We start from the raw sequence: 18765 nt of genomic DNA, 5'->3' as shown, positions 1-18765 counted from the left end.
TAAAACAGGTAGATGGGTCAGATGTGGCCGGGTTAAATGTTACTACCGGGCCCTTATCACTCGTGATAATATAGTTGTAGAGTGAGAGGTCACTGTGGTTGTTGCCGTTTAGCCGATGGTCTAAAAATATTGCGGTCAAGACCGTGCTGTTTTTACCAAGCATAATGTAAAATCACATTATTCAGTTTGTCTTTTCATTGTCTTTTTTGAGAACCATTTGAGGGAGATATGACTGCTATTTTTTGCAGTTTGATCGAGGACGTAGATTCCGTTGGAGGTTATTGCTTAGTTCTAGATCAACCCGTCCTGACTCAGCAAACCCATGATCCAAGACAACACAACCGTAACCATTCCATTTTTTTTTAAAGACCTGTGAATTTGAGGGAAATTTAGGAGCTATTTCTAGTTGATTGAGCTCCCTTGTTTGTGCAGTTATGATTGCCATTTAGCCCAGTATCAGCCCTAACTGAGCAAACCCATGTTCAAAGGCATTTCCAGTCGTGACCATAATGACTAGAGGAATTTGGCTGCTATTTCAAGCAAACTGATCGACCGTGTGAAGTCTCCAATGACAGGCTCACGTTGTCATTGAAATTGTTTACAGAAAGGAGGGGAAAGGTGATCCAGTGACGTAGTCTCACTAGATACAGGAAGTGACGTCAGGTACTTCGGTTACCTAGACGAACTCTCACTAAAATCTCGTCGAGATTTCTTAGCGTCAGTGAACCTCTTTAGCAGCATGGCTTTTTCTTTATGTCGGCTTGCCTCAAATATTGTGAGTAAACAGCGGCCAGTTTTACTATGTCTGGCTAGAAGTTCTTCAGCTGGTGGCAAGCCAGTTGACCACCATAAAGGCAAAGTTGGTGAGTAAGACCCTCTTTGAATTAACCCAATCCTCCCCGCCACTACTGGTTCATTTGCATATCACACACCTACATCATATTGCACCAACCTTGCAATCTTCTTCATTTCGTTCTTATGTAACAAAATCCATCTTTCTTCAAAACAGCTTCTCTATTATTCTTAATGTCTGTTTTACATTAGAAATTACAGTTGTGGCTTCTTTTCACAACGTTTTTACAATGATTTTACGTTTTGCTTTAATTACTTGAGTGTCGCTTGGTGAGAGCGGGAGGGCAGTTCAAGGTGAAAACAGTCACGTTTGTTTAGTATTGTTGTATTTTAGCTGTGGTTATTGAATGGGCATTGTGTCACGTAAGCCACTATTTACGATGAAAGTAGAATTTCGACTTATAATAAATATATATATAGATTCTTTTTTTGTATCGAATATTTCCCTTTCTCGCTTGTACTCCTCTGCACATATATATGTATATTTATATTCGTGCAAACGGTCAAATATTTTAATATATACATTGCATTCCTGTATATTAGAGTCGGAAATTATCTAGTGCTTCTAAAGCTTCTCTTTGGATGTGTATTTTTCAAACATAAATTACGAATCTGAAAAATAAAAGGTGGATGAGGTGGGGTTTCAAGGAGACTAATAGGCGTTCTCCCAATCTGCTTGAAATAACAACCAAATCTCTTTCAAATTCTACCGTTTTCGAAAGAAGGAAGGACACATGTCGGATGTTGTCTCAGTTACACAAAAATGGTCATGATTGAACGCTTTTACCACAGGACTGATAGATGAGGGAATGACCTAGAGAAAATCGTTTCTTATCGATATCTTTACTAATCTGTTCATATCTCTCTCTCTCTCTCTCTCTCTCTCTCTCGCTCTATATATATATATATATATATATATATATATACACACACACACACACACATACATGTCTAACATACGATCACTTTATTTTAGGGTTCTTTCGATACCTTTCAAAAACTTTTATTGCAAGAATACCTGGGTAAAATAGTGAAAGAAATGGGGGTGGGGTTGTATTATCTTTGAGTAATGAAAGACGTACTCTTTTCATTCCGTCCTAATGTTTTCATTTAAAATAGACGAGGCATATAAACATGTCATTTGCATGTGGAATGATATTTTCATTTTTAAAAAGTAGTAGCATTTTAAATTTCATAGAAATGTTTTCTCCCAGGATTTCTTACATTTGTTGCGATACGTTTTCTCAATTCAAATGATGACTCACTACCAACAACATCCCCATTGTCCTCATAATGTACCACGCCGGCCACATTTATACTAATGGTTAAGGGACGCTGTGAATAGTCCCCATGTCCTTACCATAGCCTAAAGGATAGAGGAACTAATTTGGGCAATTGCATGGGTTTCAACTTAAAATGCAAAGGAAAAAAAACAAATACCACAGATTTTTTTTAGTACAATATTAATACTTTCATTATTGAATATATTTTCATTTCGCTCAGATATTCGGAATGAAGTGAGCCTACTTTTTTTTCTGCTTAAGGGGCAACTTTTTTCCAGACAATCACATAAGAGTTATTATTATGGGGCTACCCATTGTTATTAACGAATTAGTGGCGAATAAGATTTCTGCACTAAGTTTAGTTGTTTATAATAGACTAAGATATTCCTTTAGACCACACTAACTACGATTTTAAATTAGAAAACTATACATTATATGTCTTTATATGCTATAAGGCAGGGTTCTTACGGTTTGAATGTCTTTGAGCTTAGGTTTGATCAAAGTAGATTTAGGTTTAAACTACAATGTGTGATCCATTTCTACTTGAAGTGAGTTTAAAGTCCAGGCTGTTTGTCAAGTGGAAACAGATTTAAATAATTTTGATAAGTGACTGTGTTCAGCAATTAAATTAGATTTATTTTTGGATCTATCTGCAGTTAGTGTCCAGGACACTTATTTTAAAGCATTTTCACATTTAGTTACTTTTATTTATCAATGGATTGTTTGCATGGAAAGCCCCCTGAATCTTTTTATGCATTAGCCCCTATTTTTCCTCATAAAAATTTCAAGTTTTGCCTTCAGAACCAAATATAATGAGCCTTTTCTCCCATTCAAATTGTTGTAAAACATGTGTGTAGGTATTGAAATTTATGATTTATCGAAAATATTAACATTTTCTGTTTAACTGTTAAGTATACTTAGATATGAGCTGGTTCACGGTAGACCTTAAAATTGTATAACAAATTAACAGATTGCATATAACAAATTTAGAAAAGGGTTTAGTAATCAAGTTTGTTGTTTAACCTGTAAGGAAGTTAAGGTTGGCACTGGACAGGTGTCACACAATCCCTTACATAAACCTGATCGAGTAGAGCTGTAGTCAACAATATTTCAGTGTAATATAGGACTTCATTACCTAATGTATCCTATTGTTATTAAACATTACTTAATTTATCCTACTGTTATTAAGGCCACGAGCTGGCAGAATCGTTACCACGTCCGAACTAAATGCTTAGCGGTATTTCGTCTACCACTGCGTTCTGAGTTCAAATGTCACCGAGGTCGACTTCACTTTTCATCCTTTAGGTGTCGTGTAAAAACGTACCAGTCGAACACTGGGATCGATGATATTCATTTACTCCTTCCTTTAAAATTGCTGGCCTTGTGCCAACATTTGAAATTATCGTTGTTATAATTATTATTTGGAAACCTTTAGTGGATAATGAAAAGGGATTTACTTGTCAAGTAGTTCGACTGTGTTGGTAATCCCTTTTCTCGACTTGGTGGTGTAGTGGGAGAAATAGTAGGAAGTAAGGCAAAATAACTGTCATTGGATCTTTGAGTTCCTGCAATCGATAAAATAAATATCAAATGACTCTACTTGTCCCTTCCACATAGTTTTCATTATTATGACAGTTACTTTAAAAAAATGTTATTCTTTTAATTATTCAAATATGCTACCTGCAGTTCTTAGCCAAGGTTTGGTGTTAATAAATAACTTAAGGCCTACTTCATATAATTTTCTACAGCTCACTGCCGAATACGCAGTCATTTCGTTGGTCTTAGATCTCATTCGAAGCTCCATTTCTTGTGAATTCCGTCAGGTTATTCGATATATTTCAGATGACCTCTGATATTGAGTTGAGGTCATTATTTTGTACTCACCGCTTTTAGCTTTTAGCTTCTTTTTTCCTCCTCTTTCGCTATTTTTTTAGCAAGAGTAATTACTAACCATTTGTTATTTAACCTCTTCACTTTATTGTGATTGATGATGCTTTACCTCCAAGTTAGCTTTGAATCAGTAGACCTAGCATCAAAGATGTTCCGGCTGTAAGCAACTATTTTTTAAATATTGGACTACATTATATTTCTCAGTATTTCTTATTTCAGACGGTATAGTGTGTTTTGATTTGAGGGAAATTTGATTATTTCTAACAGGTCAAGAAATTGCATGTAATGACAATGGCTTCACAACTGTTGTTTCTTTTCACTTCCTCTTCTACAGTTCCTACGATAGTTTCTGCTACTCTGAACTGTCATCGCCAAGTACTTGCACTAAATATTCCTGTCCTTCCTTCACATATACGCCTTCCCCGACACCATAGATTTCCCATCCTGGCCACATTAACCCGCAGTTGTACAAACTGATTATAAATCGTATCGATCTTAGAGGACTTGTAGAGGTTATACGGTTGTTGATCCTCCTCCATTGCTTGACATAAAAAGAAGAAATCGAATGAAAAAAAACATGATTAATGAAAATATAAATTACCTTCTGCTAAAGAAAATTACGATTTCTTTTACTAGCCTACAAGGGTTCTCTGTCATCGCTTGACTTACTAGAAATAGCAAATAAATTTTCCTCAAATTATACATCATTTTTTAAAAAAATGAATGTTCTGTTGGATAATGTAGTCAGGATTACATAAACGAGATGGTCACGGTTGGAATATCTTTGATCATAAGCCAGCTCAATCAGGGCTAAGAAATGTTTATTTTAATTGCGTTAAGTTTTTATAATTTTCTGTTTATAAAAATATATTTTTTTAAATTGTCAATTTATGAGTTACTGCTACAAGGGGCTGTAACTCTTTAATGTCGATCAAATCAGTCGCAGGGCTAACTGGAGCTTTTGTTTTAAGCTTGGTCGAGCAGTTAAAATAGCATATCACAGAAGTGGTGAAGATACATACCCTTCCAAAATTTCGAACTTCCTACCTTCCTCACCTATTATCTTCACACGCACATCCACATGTTATTTCCGTTATCTTGTGATCTCAAATTGACCTTGACATTCTGGTTATCTCTAAACCAGATCTACCTGCTGGTTATTTGTGCTTTAACCACTTAACTGGTTCCTTTTTTAACCATTGTATCTTTTGTGTTGGCTCACGATTGCATTACGAGCGTTAACTTATTACAACAGTTTATATTATTTTTGTTCGTGTATCCTGTTGACCTTTTTTTAAAACCCTAGACGTTAGCAAATGTAAGTGTTTTCATAGTATTCTGTTACAAGTCAATATAAAAATAGAAATAGCAGTAATGTTTATTTTGGATAGGTTGTTAACCTTAGGTTTATCACATATTATATAAACAAGTATTAGGAGCTAATTATTCATTCTGGTTTCCAAACAATCGTATGTTTGTTAATAGAAATGTCTATTTGGGAGGCACAGCTACTTGTAATTTTTTTTAAGGAGCTGCAGCTATCGACTACGTGGGTATAAGATAAAAATCCTTTATTGTCTCCTCTGTATTTTTCTCTAGAGCAGTGGTTCCCCACCATCATTTATCTATGGATCTCTTTGATTATTATTTTACTCTGGTGGACCCTCTTAGCCATTTGATATTTAAAAACAGCTTTTTAGATACTTCTTTCAAAATTCCTATTTTGTTTTTCAAACATTCCCTTGTGAAAGTTGAACAATGAAAAATGTTAGAGAAAGAAAACTAGCTGTTTCCTGCAATAAATACATCTGAAGCAAATTTTTTTTCATGGACCTTTAATATACTACTGTGCGTCCCCAATTTACTATTTTGCTTACGTGGACCCCCAAAAATCTTATATGGATCTCAGTTGAGAACTACTGCTCTAGAGTAAGGTAGGTTGAAAAAGGAAAAACAGAAACGTCTCTTTCTTGGCTACTTTTTGTAATAGCATCTGGCTCTAGAAACAATTGTTTTAAAATCCCTCCCACACACCCAGCTTTCAACTCGTACTCACATTAAAAATGTTTACTCACACACACAATGACATGATTAGTATTAAATAACATTTAACATTTTTGGGTAATTATCAAAATAATTTACAGCAGATAAATAGTTTTTGCTGTCGAACAAATTTGTAGGTAATGGGTATTGTTGATTGTAGTGACCTCATAAAAACCCTTTGTGGTTGTTCAATTTTGCAAGAATAGCAGCTAGATTCCTTCAAATCTCATCTTCACAAAGGAAGGATACATTAGATAATTTGGTTCATGTATTTGTCTTGTAATGTGTTTTGACTAGTAGAGATCAATTAAATCTAAAGTAAGTATTAGAATTGATATGATCAACAAAAATCCCTCAAAGGTGGTACTCCAATATGGCCAGCAGTCCACTGAGTGTAATCAGTAAAAGATTGATATGTAACTGCTAGTGCAATGATAAACTTTACCCAGTACACTCTATAAAGTGGTTGGCATTTGGAAGGTCATCCAGCCATAGAAACCATGCCAAAACTGATGTGTCTGAGTGAAATGGAGTCCTGTGACCTTGTGTATGTGGGCGGTAACTCTGAATGACATCCGACTTGACTGGGTCAACCTGTCCAATTCATGCCAGCATAGAAAATGGATGTGAAATGAAAATGTTGACACATATGGTATTATGGACAGTTGATTGATGTAAAAATTTTCTTTGGTTGAATGAAGTGATTTAAACAAATTATAACAAATGCAAAAAAGTTTTTTTATAAAATAGTTATATTAGAGTTTGTGTTTACAGTCTAACACTGGTATATTTTTAGATTGTCAGCATAAACATTACACACACACACACAATATATGCAGTGGTCCATAACGTTAGATCACAATGCTTTTATATAATGTTGTTGAGCTGCTAATGTCAATGTACAGTAAAAATATTGACATTGTTTTCAGATATGGATTCACAGACTTTTACCTGCTATTGTAAAAATCAAATTTCAGTCATTAAATTAAATCAATTTTCGCTCTGCTAACAGTTATACACTAACATAATGTATGACATTTTAATGAAATAATTATTTTAACAAAACATGACTTATAAACTTTTTCTTTTAACCTATTTTCTGTATTTCAGATATTTGCTGTACCTTGATTAATTATTGATTGTAGCGACTGTTATTTTAAGTGTTTTTTTTCTTTTTAATAACTCCTTCTGATAGACCCACATCTAGGTTTCCTTTTTTAAGTGGAACTTGATGGTAATTTTATCCTCATTCTTGCTCACTCTCTCTCACTCCCTCCCTTGCTCTTACCTCTAGCTAGATAACTGTGTATCTCCTTTACAGCAGCACACCTCTTTCTTAACTCCCACTCCCTCTTTAGGTAACTGTTTCTACCCTCATTCTTGTTAACTCTTGTTCTCTTTCTTTCCCTCTCGTTGGGTAACCATGGACTTCTACAAGACATCTGTTTCTGCCTCTGTCACACTCTAATTTTTCATCATCTGACACAAGATCACCTCCAAAGCCCCTTCACCTCTCAAAGACTCTTTGCCTTGCAAAGTCACTTGGTGACCCTGCCAATGCAGGTGCCACTTAAAAAGCACCCAGTTCACACTGAAAAGTGGTTGGCCTTTGGAAGGGTATCCAGCTGTAAAGACCATGCCAAAATTGACCTTGCTTCTGTGAGTGCAATGTAAAAAGCACTCAACCCACTCTATGGAGTGCTTGGTGTTAGGAAGGGCATCCAGCTGTAAAAACCATGCCAAAACATGCACAGAAGCATGACGCAAGCTCCTGCCTGGCCAGCTCCTGTCAAACTGTCCAACCCATGCCAGCATGGAAGGAAGACATTAAATCATGATGATGATTGATGTGAAGCCTTACATTTTATAGGAAGGTAGATTTAATGACTAGCATACAACTGATCTTTTACTGAGTTAAAGGACCTTAAGTCAAATGTAAATGGTTCACTATTGGTTTTGACAATGAGCAAACAGTTTGATCAAGTGAATTATCTGCTCATTAAATTAGCATGTAAGTGACTGAGTATTCTACAATGTTAAGTTGATGTTTCATATAGAGTTTCTTGTCTAAGGTTTAATACTTCACTAATGGTGTTAGATATTTGATTATGTCTTGTTTGAAGTTTTTCCTTTCAGTATTTATATCTATGTTGCTGTACTTATAAAAGTATTGGTGTCTTTATGGTTTCTCCCACACAGTATTCATGGTGTGTCTTGTATACAATTTTCCATGCAATACTAATGGTATTCAGTGTATTTATATAGTGTTGTATTTTGTCTAAAATATACCATGCAACATTAATTTTGTTTGTGAGATTCGACATCAGCTTTTATCATTTGTCTGTCTTCCTCTTCTACTTGGGTATCCTGGCATTTCTTTAACCCCTCTGTGATCCTTCTATACATCGCATATCCATTTTAATGTAAACTACATTTGTGTGCACTATAGCTGATTTGTTTTAGTTTAATCCCTCAGCTCAGCTGTATCACATCGTTCATGGAGACTAACTTTACACATCTAGCAAGGCGTGTTTGCTTCATTATTCTTCGACCTATGCACACCTTTTGCAACCAGTGCATGCAACACAAGTATCATACAATCTATTGTTTGCAAGATATTTTCCTGCTTTGTATCAACAAGGTGAGAAGTGCATGACTGATATCAGTTAATGCAGTGTTTTAATAAAAACTTCAGTTATCTTTTATAAATATTTTGTCATTAATTGCTTCTGTGTTTTGTCTTACAGCTTCTGACGTCTCCATGCCCGATGCTCTTGGTCATGCTGTTGGTGTAGAACGGTTTGAATTGTTGGCAAAACTTGCAGGAAATGAGGTAACAAAACAAATCATATTTTAGAATAATTAACTCCCATTCCATTTCACCAGGTAAATGCTCTAATGTGATTAAAGTCGCCGCTTAAGTTATTATATTCATCCTGTCAATTCAAACTTGATGGCCTGTGTGTGATTGTGTAGAGGTGGGTGCATAGATCTTCCAGCATTAGTAGCACTGTTAGGGTGGTAAATTGACAAGAACATTAGAGCATTGTTTTCTCTTGAATTTTGTCTGGAAGTTAAAAAATAAAGTACCAATCAAGTGCTAGCATCAGTGTTATCAACTAACCCCCTCCCCTCAAAATTACTGAAACAATTATTAACAATCATTAGAGCACTGAAAAATGTTTTACAGTATTTAATCTGACTCTTACATTCCAAGTTCAAATCCTACCAAAGTCAACTTTGCCTTTTGTCCTTTGGAGGTAGGTGGGAGTGTGTCAAAATAAAACACCAGTCAAGTATTGGCATGGATGTTATTGACTAACCCCTTCCTCTCAAAATTGCTGGTTTTGTGCCTAAATTAGAAACAATTGTTATACTAGTGACACTTTTGGATGAATGAAATGTAGGTCTCTGGATTAATCTTGTACATTGTACCTAGCATGAATCTTCTTAATCCTTACTTCAGTTAGATGGATGATTATGGAAACCTTTTCCATTTATTTTCCTTGACAGAATATGAAAATATTGTGAAGTAAGCTTCAGCGGATCTCTACATGGTTGCTTAATTTTCTAGAAATAGCCGCCAAATTTCTTTTAAAATTACACCAACCATCTTCAAAATTGGAGGCACACATTGGATAATATAAATCCTGGATGTATAAAAAGATGAAATGGTCACAGCTGGGATGCCTATCTTTGGTCATAAGTCTGCTTGATCAGGATTAACCTGATGAATAAACTTGCAACATTCTTTAAAATCAAATATACACCAGAAAATATTTTTTCTGTATCAAGGCCGCTGAGGTTGTACTCATAAATGGTGTACAGTAAATGGACTGCAGTTTCATTAGAGTTAAAATTCTTGTACTTGTATTGCAAACACCAGCCATGTTTTGGTATTTGCAAGATAACCTTTGGACAACTTTTTGACACCTTGTCCCAATCTTTGTCTTCCTTCCAACTGCTCATATCCACCCTCATAATGCAGGGTAGTCATATATTTCCACTATAGCAAGCTACCTGTGCCTGTCCCTCTATCATACCTTAGTATTTCACCACCTGCAATAAAGCTGCTTCCCTCTCTACTACAACTCCACTCAATCAAAGGATCTTCTTACAAGTTAATTGGCAAACATGCTAGTGCTGGTATCACAGGAAAATGTGCCCAGTATACTAAAGTGGTTCACATTAGGAAGGGTATCGAGTCATAGAAACCATGTTAAAGCTGGCATTGGAGCTTGATGCAGCTTACTGGATCCTGTCAAACCATCCAACCTGTGCCAATATGGAAGGACTTTAGATAATGATGATCAGAATAGGTTAACATTTTTGCTACCTGCCTGACCTGTGCCATTTAGACTCCATTAAATTAATCTGATAACTAACTATAGGTCTTTTTTTGCCAAACTGCTAAAGATGTAAATACAGACACTCACACATAGATATATGCATGCATATATATATATATATATATATATATATATATAATATATGAGTATATGCATATATATATGTAGATGTATGTACATACCTTCATCTACATGTATATATAGATGCATATCTGGGTACATGGTGTTGCAAAAAAACATGCACAAAATGATAAACAGGGTACAGAAAACACACAGGCCACATAGAGAACATTTCCTTCATCAGCTGCCACCATTATAACATTGGCGTTTCGAAGAGTTAGAGCAGGACGCATCGTTAAAATGGCTCTTCCCACGGACACAAATTAAATTTGTTCCATGGAGGGTAGTGGCGGAGGGAAAACGAAACAGTGAAATAAACACAAAAAAGACTATACGGCCAGACGTGAAAGAGTTGGGGAGACCAAGATATGAAAAGAGTGAGTGACTGGACACATGTGACCAGTTAGGGGTAAGGAGAAAGAGTGGTAGAGGGAGAAAAAGGGGAAGAAGTAGAATATAGTAGAATATATATGCATATATATATATATATGTATATATATATGCATATATCTATATATATTTTTTATTATATGTATTTATTTTCTCTAAGTTAATAATTAACTCGGACAAAATAAATTGGTTAATAGATACCAGGGTAGCAAAGATCGCAAAATGACTGTGGTGTAACTCCTGTTTATGAGGTTGAAACTCCTTGTTATTTTGGGTACTTGATTAAATATATAGATTTAGTAAATGGAGTAAAACGCATATGTTAAATGAATTCTTTTATTTCCAACATATGTTTCGAAGATTACAAATTATACCTTCCATAGGAATAGATGATGTTGATAAGAAACTAATCTTCTCTTCAGGGAAATGCATGGGAACCAGCTTAACCATAAGACATTTTGCAGTTCTGTAAAGGAAACCAATAAAATAAGTAACAGGCTTAAAAAGAAAAAAAAATATGCTGGAGTCGATTCGTTCGACCAAAAAACTTCTTCAAGGCGGTGCCCCAGCATGGCAGCATTCCATTGTCTGAAACAAGTAAAAGGCAAAAGATATCACTTGCGAACAAATATGAGTTGTTAATTTGTACCACTGTTTCGTTAATGTTTTGGGTGCCTGAGTTGTCTCGAACCAACAGGGACACAATTGTTGATCCTCAACCCAGCGGCACATCCAAGATGTGACATCTGCTCAACTAAGAAAAGGTAATTACTGGGCTCGCAGCATTTATTAACCCAGACTAATACAAGTTTGAAGGACGAGAGAGTGGGACCGGTTCTGCACAAACTATGTCCCACTTAATAGTATTCGGGGTGATGGTTGTTCAACAAGCCAAGACACCAGCACCAACACCATTACACTTCCTTCATAGGGTCAGTGGCTGCTAGGAGCATTGTGTAGTCGTGTCTTGCAGAACCATCATTCGCTGATGCGACGAGAGTGCAAATAGAGACTTGACCAGGTCTCTACCTTTTCACTATTCATTGGGTCGTTGTGTCTGCCGAATACAAGGCTCCATTGCAAAACTAGGTGTCACTCGCAACTGAGGATGACTATCTCATGCTTTCGTTGTTTTAGATTCTCATAGAGACTCCCACAGACATTGACACACGGCTGGTTCTTCCCTTTTGAACCCACTGGGGAGAGAAAGACAAGAGAGAAGAAGGACAAAAAAGAGATGAGTAGGGGACAGGGAGAAAAGGGCGAAGGAGGGAGGGTGAGAAAACTGCATGGCGAGGTGGTCCCATAATAATATGTCATGCCGAAACATATGTAACAATGTATGAATAGAAATATAAAATCTCCATCCGTGAAGCAGTTCTCGTTATTGGTACGCACACACTCGCTGAGCATCCCTTCGTTACCGGGTAATTTTTGCAATGGAATGCATTTGGCAGATTTTCAAATGATACAGTAAAGCTTTTTATGAAAAATGTTTCGAAAATTTTGTGTGATGCTATTCTTTAAGAGGCTATCATACGTGATGGCATCTTCTAGTTTATTTATTTATTTGTTTATCAGAGAAGAGTAAAGCCCAATCTGAATTTTTAAGGAGATGAATAACAGAAGAAAGCTTGCACTGAAAAGGGCTGGAGGATTTGCAGAATCCAAGTTTGCAGTTGATATCCAGTAGGTCCGCTATGAAGGTTTCAAGGTCTTTGTTTCTGGGTGGGAAACTTCTGGATCTGATGTTGTAACTGTTGACCTGTGGGAGCAATGTAGCTTGGTCATTGAAGTATGCCTTCCATCTCATGTGCCTTATTCGGTCAATGATTTTCTCGAGTAGCATCCTCGTGTAGATCGGGCCTGCTGGCTGGAGACACATAACCGTTTTACATATAAAGCTAAAAAAATGGAGGTAAAAATACTATTTTTCTCAGCTTGATAGTTAAGAAAAACAAAAATAAACGAAAACCACGAAATTCTTACAAAACTAAAACGATTTCTGGGAGAGCCGGAGTTACTTCCTCTTGAACGAAATTTAGTTACCATTCCTACCAAGTACGACTAAAATGTATCTTGTAAATTCTTAGACAATTTATACTGAAACATTAAGTTGTGGGTGCGTATGTATCTAACATACACACACACACACACTTTCATTATTAGATCGTCCTGTAAGGTAACGAGCTGGCAAAATCGTTAACACGCTGGGTAAAATGCATAACAGCACTTCGTCCATCGCTACGTTGCGAGTTCAAATTCTGCCAAGGTCGACTTTGCTTTTCATCCTTTCGGGGTCGATAAATTAAGTACTAGAGAAACATTGGAGGTCGATGTAATCGACTAGTCCCCCTCCCCACAAAATTTCAGGCCCTGTGCTTATAGTAGAAAGAATTATTAGATCGTCAACGATGAATGAGGACATCACGTGGATGAAGAGGACGGTTGGCGATGTGTCCGGCTATGACCGATCAATCCGATACAAAACGAAAAGGTTCTACCACAGGTCGGGTACCGGTGATCTGTTGGGACTGAAGGCAAGGAGTTGGCTCTGGAGTTGCACAGTTCGTGTTTGCTTTATGCTCTTGCAGCCCTGTTCTATTCGTACGAGGTGGCCATTCGCCAGGCATGGCAGTTTTTATGCTTGCGTTTCCCAGGTATTGAGGTTGATCTCAAAGCTATTCAGTGGGGCTTTTGAGCGTATCCTTGAAGCGCTTTTTTTGTCCACCTTACTTGGACAGTCTTTTGGGGAGTCGTGTGTCAGGCATTCGAACAAGGTGGCCTTCTTACTGGATCTGCGCTCTCCTCAGCAGTGTGTTAAACACTTGGCTAATCAGCTCCAGAGACCTTGCCAGGTGATTTTCAACAACTTTCTCAGTTCCTGTGGAAGCGGTTTGGCATGGTGTTCATAAACCGTCCAAGTTTTGCAGGTGTACAGCAGTGTAGGCAGTACAACTGCTTTGCACACCTTCAACTTGGTGGCCAGTCTAATGCCTCACCTCTCCTACACTAATTCACGTAGCCGCCCAAATGCTGAGCTTCACTTGGTGACACATGTATCAACTTCATCGTCAACGTTCACAGATCTGGAAGGTGTGCCACCAAAGTTTGTGAACTTAACAACCTTCAAGTTTCCCCTTTCCACTGGTTCTACATAAGGTTTCTGCGAGGCAGGTTGGCGCATGACTTCTGTTTTCTGAGTACTGACTGTGAGGCCAAAGTTGTTGCAATCAGTGGAAGATCGATTTATATTCTGGTGCAGCTGAGGTGGAACTGAGGGCGCAGTTGTCTGCAAACAGGAAGTCACGCATTGAGTCCTCTTCTGCCTTGTCTTTGGCCTGTTGTCTCTGCAGGTTGAATAGTTTACTATCAGTCCTCCTCTACTCCCTTTTTACCAATATCTATTTGGCTCAACTTGTTGCCCAGGTCTTCACTGAGGTCCTGTTTCGCATTGTGTCATCCCAATCTGCCAATGTTTAGTGGCTTGTTTGCCAGTTTCCTTTGTGGTCGCCGCCTGGGCTGGATGTGCATGTCGAGTTTTGCATTCTGTGTCACACATGGCCTTCATCATCCAAACATCCAGCCTATCGCGTCTTAATGTTTGCAGCATGGATGCCTTCAGACGTCATTTTGGCGTTGGGCAAGCGAAACACGGTGCACTGCCCAGGCTTTCAGTAGTAGATGACTGTTGCTGTTGCTCTTGTCAACTCCGTTTCTTCCAGTGACTCCCTCCCATGTCTAGTGGTCTGTACCAGCTCTGGTATTGAAGTCGCCGAGAACGACGAGTTTGTCCTCCTGAGGCACAGCTGCTATGGGGGCTTCCAAGTCTTCGTAAAAGTCATGGTGGGGGCACAGGTAATGATGATGGTGTCTTGGCACTTTCCTCTGCGGTGGGAGACTGAAATCAATCATTCAGTCTTTTGAGGAGAATGGTTAGCTTACTGATCAGACCAGATCTGATGGCAAAACACATTCCTACTTCACGACGTTGGTTGCTGCTATGGTCACTCCAGAAGAAGGTATAGCCGGTTTTGACCTCAATCACTGACCTTTGCCTGCAAGCCTGGTCTAGTTCAGAGCTGCAATGTGGATTTTGTCCTGCCGAGTTCTCTTGCAACAAGCGCTGTCCGTCTCACAGGTCTGTTTGCTTAGGAGCTGTGCCAGAATGTTCGCACAGTCCATGCGCCAATGGTGAGCGATGTCACCAGTTTCGTCTTTCTATTTCGACCACATGGTTGCGATCCTCGCCTGGCGCAGGATGCAGGCCAGGGTAAGGTGAAGAGGTCCATGTTTAGGGCACCTTTTCTAGCTCCTTCCTCAGGTCATAGGAGATGCGCAGAACAATCCTAAAGAGGGCAATCCTCAGACATCCACGAGAATGCCGAACTCCACTGCTGCTTCAGTAACGGAGAGCAACCCTATGTCCTTGTCCGCCTTACAGTTTCCTGTGCATCCATACCTGCTGCTTTGTCATTTGCTTATCGCTCCAGGACTGCAACGGAGTCAAGACGACTAGAGATAAGTTGGGATGCAATGGATAGCCGCAGCTTCTTTTGTGTTTCACTGTACCCTGTTCGCTCCAGCAACGCTTGCTGGTCCGCTCTCCTGCCCGCTGAATATATCTTGTGCTTTTCCTTGTGCAGTCCACCGGGTCCAGTTTTCATATGCATCACCGAGGGTTGAAAGCTGTCGTCTATCCTCATCATGGTTCAGCCGGCCTGTGGAAGCCGTTGGACGGGGTGTGGCTGCTGTTGTATGCACAGTTTCGAAGAGCCACAGTTGGGAGCTAGGTGTCAGGTGAGGACCAAAGCGGACGAACTATCCAAAGAGCAGCAGATGGTTCCTCATCAGAGGTATTATCCCATCCAAACGTCTATACACACATGAACGCGCGCGCACGTACATACATACATACATAAACAGACAGAAATAGGGAGGTAGATAGACATGTAGACAGACAGACAAGACAGATTGACAGATAGCTAGCTAGCTAAATAGATAGATAGAAAAACAAAAATAAAATGCGTGTCTGAAAGATGTCGATGACAGATTCAAATCGGAAATCCAGAGAGAGAGGAGTGAGAGAAAATGAGTGATGGAGACTGACAAACATACACTGCAACATAAACACAAAGAGACCAAGGCAAATTATACACTTGCTGTCATGTTATAATAATAGTGATGTGTGCAGTATATCGAACATCGAATGGAGAATAAATATTTTGGTATCCAAAAAACTTGTTTAAAAAGCTCAAACGTTTAACAGCAAAACTTATTTTTATTAAAATACTCACCAATCTGGTGCAGGATATCGAACGTCGAATGACCAGACATTTTGAGCAAAAAAACATTTTTAAAAAATACTCTCCATGTTCATGTAATATATCAAACATCGAATGAAGAATAAATGTTGCTTTATTACAAAAATTATTTGAAATGTTGAGACATTTTAAAGCAAGACATTTTTTTAATTAAAATACCACGTTCATCAAATGAAGAATAAATGTTGCTTTATTATAGAAGTAAATTGAAAAGATGCTCAAACATTTTGAAAGTAACAAACTAAATTCTTATTAAAATACTCACCATATTCATAATTATATTCTGTTGATATACGCATGAATTATTTAAGTGATAATCATTTCCTGTTTATCATTTTGTTTGTTATTTAACGTTATTGTTATTTCTCTTTGCTGTCACAGAATTATTTAGGATAAATTATTCTGCGGGAATGTACGGTGAGTGAGGAATGCTTCTGGTTGGGCCCCCCAGGTTTCCTGCACTGGAATCGCCTGGCTAAAAGTTCATACGGTTAGGCATACCTTCGATACTAATTTGGTAACTGCCAAAGCGACCACATGGGATTGTTTACATCAATTCGGCAGTTTTCGTAAGGGAAGATGGAAAGGACGCGAAAGAGATAGAGGGCGCGATTTCTTTTGATGTTGGTATGCTAAGACTTGCTGTGGTAAGCAGCAAACAAGGAAAAAGAAAAAAAGCAAACATAAACATACTCTCTCTCTATCTCACTATCTGTATGTATATATAGAGAGAGAGGGAGAGAGGTAATGATATAAAGTTTGGTGTGTATATATGTATGTATGTATATATATATGTGTGTGTGTGTGTGTGTGTGTGTGTGTGTGTGTGTACATATATATATATAGTTTAACGTTTTTTTTTGTGTTGTGATGCCCTGTACCCATATGTATACATATAGATGTAGGTATGTACATATATGTATGGATATATGCATATATAGAAAGAGAGAGAGAGAGATAACTGACATATGTTTTTAAGGGAGAGGGAAAGAGAGAGAGAGAGTGTGTTTATGTTTGCTTTTTTTCTTTGTCCCTGCTGTTTGCTGCTTAATAGAGCAAAGAAACTCTTCCCTTACGGAAAATGCCGAATTGATGTAAACAAACGCTGAAACAAAAAGAATTAGTATCGAAAGATCGCCCAGCGACACTACCGTACACCTTGTAACTATGTTATACGACCAACCAGCATGTTACATTGGGTGTTTAAGAACTTAAGGGTGCATAAAGTATCCCCACAAACACTGAAAACAAGCTGAAGATGACTCTCACTTCACTCTAGTCTTCACTGCCTGGGTACGTCCCCTGGCGCACACATTCCCTAGCCTCTAATCACCGTGAAAGGTTGAAAGAGACTGAAGACTTTTGAAACGAAAATCTCCGAGAAACGTTATCGCTATTATGACGTCATAATCACAAAACAGGCAAAACGTTTTCTTTGGACAAGACGAAAGACGCTAAAATCTCACACACACACAAATATACGCGCGCGTAGACGCATACACATACACACGCACACACACATAGAAAGAAAGAGAGAGAGGATACACTTATACATAAGGGTACAGAAGCTACCATGCCTATATGCTATGTATATGTGTATATATGTGTATATATATATATATATATATAATGTCATGACGGTATATCTTAAGACACTATATAATGAAATCCATTGGCAGGATAAGCCTAAGTCCAAAGAAATAAGAATCCCACAGTATGGTAGAAGCCATAGCCACTCATAGTAAAAAGAGCGCTGGTGGAATGTCCCTGATACATAATAGACTTGACATAGTGATTTGGGATAAAGAAGAGGGGCTATGTAGAGTTGTGGAACACAACTACCCAGCGGATGTAAATATAATGCTAAAGATTAGCGAAGCAGAAAATGCCTACGACACGCACGCACACACGTCAAATTAATATCAAAGCTGTTACCAAATCACTTGAATTGACCAAGATATAAAACTATAATGATACCAGTAATGATTATAGAATATATTGTATACAATTAATGCCACAACACTAATTTATACTAAAATATAATTATAATTGATACATTTATAGCAGTTGTTAAAATCGCATCGCTCAATCTATTTAGTGTTATTTTTCTTTCTTTGGTATTAAAGGCAGTGCTAACACGCTATCTTAAAAATAGTGTGTCGGCAGTGACATAAATTTAATTATTTTCTGATTAGATAGAAAACATTGGGAATTTATGATTTAGAAGATTTCTCATTAGTTGGAAACATTTATATCTGTCGTTCCTGTTGTTTACCTACCTACCGCATCATTCGCAAACGAACACCATCAACTATTTGTCTCCAGAATTCCATCTCCTGCATTGCTTTTGGTTGGTCACTCTTCAATTGACGAAGCTGATTGATTGATCGAACGACTAATCAAACAATCTAATAGTTAATTGGTTAAATAGTTAACCAATTGACAAACAAAAATAAAAGAAGTGAAATAGAACTAGTACATGTGTTTATTATTGGTCGAACGACCCCCCCCCCC

General features: G+C 37.8%; 1 protein-coding gene and 1 long non-coding RNA gene across 2 annotated transcripts in view; one reads left to right on the top strand and one right to left on the bottom strand.

Annotated features, from left to right (window-relative positions):
- Positions 1-668: 668 nt before the first annotated feature.
- The window catches only part of LOC106872406 (cytochrome c oxidase subunit 5B, mitochondrial), a 26319-nt gene continuing 8222 nt past the window's right edge, over positions 669-18765 (top strand). Inside the window, exons 1-2 of the mRNA XM_014919403.2 lie at positions 669-863; positions 8816-8901. Coding sequence (XP_014774889.1) covers positions 740-863; positions 8816-8901 — 210 coding nt within the window. The 5' untranslated portion in view covers positions 669-739. The remainder of the gene's footprint in view (positions 864-8815; positions 8902-18765) is intronic.
- LOC128248597 (uncharacterized) lies at positions 11250-17617 on the bottom strand. Its single transcript, XR_008264775.1, has 2 exons — positions 16517-17617; positions 11250-11393 (listed from the first exon to the last, which is right to left on the bottom strand). It is a non-coding gene; the product is annotated as an uncharacterized LOC128248597 (long non-coding RNA).

The sequence above is a fragment of the Octopus bimaculoides genome, chromosome 8 (genome assembly GCF_001194135.2).
Source record: "Octopus bimaculoides isolate UCB-OBI-ISO-001 chromosome 8, ASM119413v2, whole genome shotgun sequence".
Taxonomy (NCBI): Eukaryota; Metazoa; Mollusca; class Cephalopoda; order Octopoda; family Octopodidae; genus Octopus; species Octopus bimaculoides.
The sequence above is the reverse complement of the archived record's forward strand: the minus strand, read 5'-3'. Positions and strand labels throughout refer to the sequence as shown.